This window comes from Bipolaris zeicola (assembly GCF_000523435.1).
Source record: "Bipolaris zeicola 26-R-13 unplaced genomic scaffold scaffold_578, whole genome shotgun sequence".
Classification (NCBI taxonomy): domain Eukaryota; kingdom Fungi; phylum Ascomycota; class Dothideomycetes; order Pleosporales; family Pleosporaceae; genus Bipolaris; species Bipolaris zeicola.
The window spans coordinates 1-4,087 of record NW_006912627.1 but is presented as its reverse complement, the minus strand read 5'-3'; the positions used below and the strand labels follow the sequence as shown (position 1 = coordinate 4,087).

General features: G+C 50.4%; 2 protein-coding genes across 2 annotated transcripts; one reads left to right on the top strand and one right to left on the bottom strand.

The window, feature by feature from the left end:
• Positions 1-1,058: 1,058 nt before the first annotated feature.
• COCCADRAFT_10406 (uncharacterized protein) lies at positions 1,059-1,739 on the bottom strand (the record flags this gene model as incomplete). Its single annotated transcript, XM_007720692.1, has 2 exons — positions 1,059-1,520; positions 1,632-1,739. The coding sequence occupies 2 exons, from the start codon at positions 1,737-1,739 to the stop codon at positions 1,059-1,061; spliced, it is 570 nt and encodes a 189-aa protein (XP_007718882.1).
• Positions 1,740-1,908: 169 nt separating this feature from the next.
• Positions 1,909-3,274, top strand: COCCADRAFT_42227 (uncharacterized protein; the record flags this gene model as incomplete). Its single annotated transcript, XM_007720691.1, has 2 exons — positions 1,909-3,204; positions 3,251-3,274. 2 exons carry the CDS (start codon positions 1,909-1,911, stop codon positions 3,272-3,274), a joined length of 1,320 nt encoding a protein of 439 aa, XP_007718881.1.
• Positions 3,275-4,087: the final 813 nt, after the last annotated feature.

Sequence of the window (4,087 nt, the reverse complement as noted above, 5' to 3'; positions counted from 1 at the left end):
CACGTCTTATATAGCCTTCGGGCTGACACAGGACGTTAAACAATAATAATAATAATAATAATAATATATACAAGCTGGTTGCCTGAGTAACGATCGGGCCGATAGAATCCGGGTGCCCAAGGTGGCACCCGAGTTCTGTGGCTGGCATCTGAACGTCGTTCGGGCAGTGCTTGGAGAGTAACCCGAGATTCCATCGAGGAGCTGTCCAAAGGGCGTTCAGCCTGTTACACATTCCGAATCCCAAGAATACTCTGACTCATCTTTGAGGCACATATTGTCCATTTGGTCATTACATGCTTCGTCCGCAGCCTCATTTTCTGACCTAGGAATCCACTTGTAAGTCACCCGTCCGCGCTCTCTCAGTTCATCGTCCATATCCGAGGCCTTTTTGATGAGATCCTGGTTTGCGACCCCGTTTCCTTTAGCATTGATCCATCCATTCTGGGCCCACTTGTAGATCCACGTGTTCATGCATTCGACCGCGTATCTGGAATCTGACATGATTGTCACGTCCATGTCGACGTTATTGCTCAGACTGTCGTACTTCTCAAGCGCTAATTCCAGCGCCAGAATGATGGCGCTAATTTCGGCCCGCTGATTCGTGGCCCTGGGAGAGTTGGGTAGTTCACATGTCCACGTCTTGAGGGCCATCCCATTTCTTCCTAGAATCACAGCTGCTGCGGCGCCGATGGCTCCCTGCTGGCCGTTCCCTCTACAGCCGCCATCCACCTTGATCACCATAGTGTAAACCATATTTTTGTAGTTACCAGGGGTAGACAATAGAGAAACAGAGTGGGTGGTGAGCTTGTGCTTGGAAATAGAGGAAAGTTTGCTTACGAGTTCGCATGGATGTTTGTCGGTCAGCTTCACAGAGGGGCTTGGCTTAACCCCGCTTCTTACTACCGTAGGTAGCGCCTGGGGCAATGCTTGGCCCGGGGCAATGCCCGTTTTCCTCACCAAAACAGCAGCTCAACATGAGCCTGTTGAGCCATGCACGATAGCTGATATCGCGATACACTTTGGTGTTGAGCTTTATACGCCTTGATTGATATATATAGCTATAGAAATCGTGTTGGAGTCTTGATCGCGCGGCCACCTCGCGACGTTAGAGCTGGAGGAGCTGCTGCAGCCCCTGAGGCCTCCTCACTACCCTGAGCCCACGCAGCAGCTCTTCTACGTGGAGCTGCCTGGATAGAAGCCTTGAGGCTCTTCTTCTTACCCTTTTTGGCAGTTTTGAGAGCTGAGTAAAGGCGTTGTTGAGTCCTACGAGCTGCTGCCCTTGACGCCTGTTCCTCAGCCTTCCTAGCCCTCTCCTGCCCACGTAGGATACGCGCTGCTGCCCTTGCTGCACGCCTCTCCTGAGTAGCCTGAAGCTTGATCTGCTTTCTCTCCTCACGTAGATGAGCTCTCTCAGCTTTTTGAAGCCGGTGCTGCTCCTCCTGAAGCTCCTGTTCCTGCTGGCGATCACGTGCCTCCTTCACCTTCCTTGGAGACCAGAATACAGCTCCACCATAGTACTCCTACTCATTATGCCAAACGGAATTATGGTCGAAAGGGAATTATGGTCGAAAGGGAATTATGGTCGAAAGGGAATTATGGTCGGATAGCGCGTTTTACCCCTGCCCACCTACCCACCAGTTCGCAGTAGCAGATACCGTCCGAACGATATTCAAAACAGATGCAACTTCTACCTTAGATGCAGGAGACTCGCGCACGTTCAATGCACTACGTTTTAACATTGTACGATCTATACAGCGTGAGTTATCAGATAGAATAGGGGAGAGAGTTGGTGTTCGTGAGTATAGCCCGTGCTAACTTAGTCTTAGTGCGCGCACGGACCAGCACCCCGCACTTCTACTTACAAAGCGCTGGTCCACGTTCTTACTACCCACAACACGCCGCAACGCAATGTTACTTCTTGATCTTCCAACCGAGCTTTTACTCTCAGTTCTAGAATACGTCAATGTGTGGGAATGGAAGCAGGTCAGGCAGACCTGCAGAAGCCTAAGCGAGCTTGCAACGCCTCTTCTTTTCCAGGAGATTAACTTTGAGCTCTGCGAGCACGGCTGCGAGTCCCTGTATAACATCTCCCAGAACTCTATGCTCAACCGTTTTGTCAAGACCATCGCGCTCCGCAGGATTCGTGGATACCGGAAGTTTGCAGACTTCAACGCCTGGGTGGAGTGCATACACCAGCCAGGCACTCCAGATCACATCCCATGGAAGACTTGTCATACAACTTACTACGAGAATGAAGAACTACGTAGTCAGCTCATGCCATACGAAGAGTGGGCTAGATTGTCCAAGGAAGAGAAAAATGCGCTCTACGAAGCGTACAACGCAGACCGCGAGCTGCAAAACAAAGACGCTCGGTCTATCGCAAACGCAGAAGCAGGAAATGTTTCTGTTACTCAATTTGCCAAGGCCCTCCAAACACTGCCGAATTTAAGTGCCCTTGAGCATGAACCTAGATTTCTTGACACTGACGCATGGGCTCTTCAATGGCGAGATCTTTATTTCCACCCCGACTATATTATTGGGTTTACAGATAACGATGAAGACGAAGACATTGATGCCCTACAATTGTCGATCGTGCTCGAAAGGCTCGCATACTTTAGAGGAAAAGGCCAGAGGCTACAGAAGATGAGCATGTATATTGGTGGCCCTGCCTTCGCAACACCAGCGCGCTTGAAACTTCTAAGGCTCAGCGGCAGTCATAAGATTACACGTCTCTGTCGATCCATTCATGCGACTTCGCCAGAAGCAGACGCAGACGCCCGTACTGGTCTTGTAGAATCTGACGAGATTAAGCTGCTCTATAGGCGGCTGCAAGCGATGGCGTGCGCGTTCTCTGATCTGACTTGTCTTGATTTCTGTGTGTCTGATAATGACGAAATGACAGGCTGCATGGAGACCGCAGCGAAGCTCGTCCTTTACTTTCTCATTAGTGCTACCAAACTCCAACAATTGAGCCTAGCATTCGGAAGACTTGTTGATGGCTATCTTCGTCCAACATATGGGAGCCAAGAGAGAGAACAGGCGCGAGGCTCCATAATGCTACTTTCACATCTGAGTCTTCACTCGCGTTGGAATCAGATCTGCAACATTGAACTAGAGATAGCGACCGATCGGAAGACATTGATGGGTTTTCTACTTGCGCACAAGGATACGCTTCGCCGTCTCACACTTGTACACACGTCCCTTGTACGACTAGGAGACTATCGGAACACGTGGGAGCCGACTCTTACAGAAATTGGGCAATGCCTTTGCCTAGAGTTCCTCAGTCTCTCGACCCTCTGTGACACTATACAAGACTGGGCGCCAGGTGTTTGTAGGCGCATGCTGTTCGATGTGAAGGATAACATATGGCAAAGCAAAGAAAGCGAGTTTGAAGCATATCACAGCGCAGTAGTCGCACGCGTACTCCGAGGGGAGGTGATTGATTCGCTCCAGTAGCATACTACGGAGGCACGCGAAGTCAATATAGTTCTATAGTCATCCTCGCGCCTGAAGAAGGTACATCTTATTGCGTAAAGTGCAAATAAAGACGCTCTTTGTATAGTATGTTGCGGAGCCAGTAGTGTCCAGCTTGCGCTAATTCAGCCATATATCAAGAGCCTAAATATCGCAGGCAAAGGAGACATGCGCGCATTCGAGCGCAGTCGCAGGCCGCACGTAGGCAATAGTGTAAAACTCGTCGAGGTAGCGGAGGATTGTAGCGCTACTGCGGGAGCCTGCGGGCACTTTACTAGTGGGCAACCATGTCCGATTCGTTAGTAGCAGGCCTCTATCATCAATCCCCGACGGAACTAGGGTCAGAATCGACTTAACTTAGGGTTGCGCTGCCAGTTGCGCTTAGGGCTATGCTTAGGGCTTTACCCCAAGTCAACTCTAAGTTAGGGTTACGTGTTACGGTGCTACACGGGGTAGGGATATACTTGCCTAGTCTCGTGTTACACGGGGTTTGGATCTATACTTCTCTTGCCGGGTCCCACACTAAGGCCGGTGAGCTTTACGCTAGTGTTCCGTGAAAGTTGTCTGGCGAGACAGTGGAGTGGAGTGCTTGATAAGGAGAGACAATAGGTTC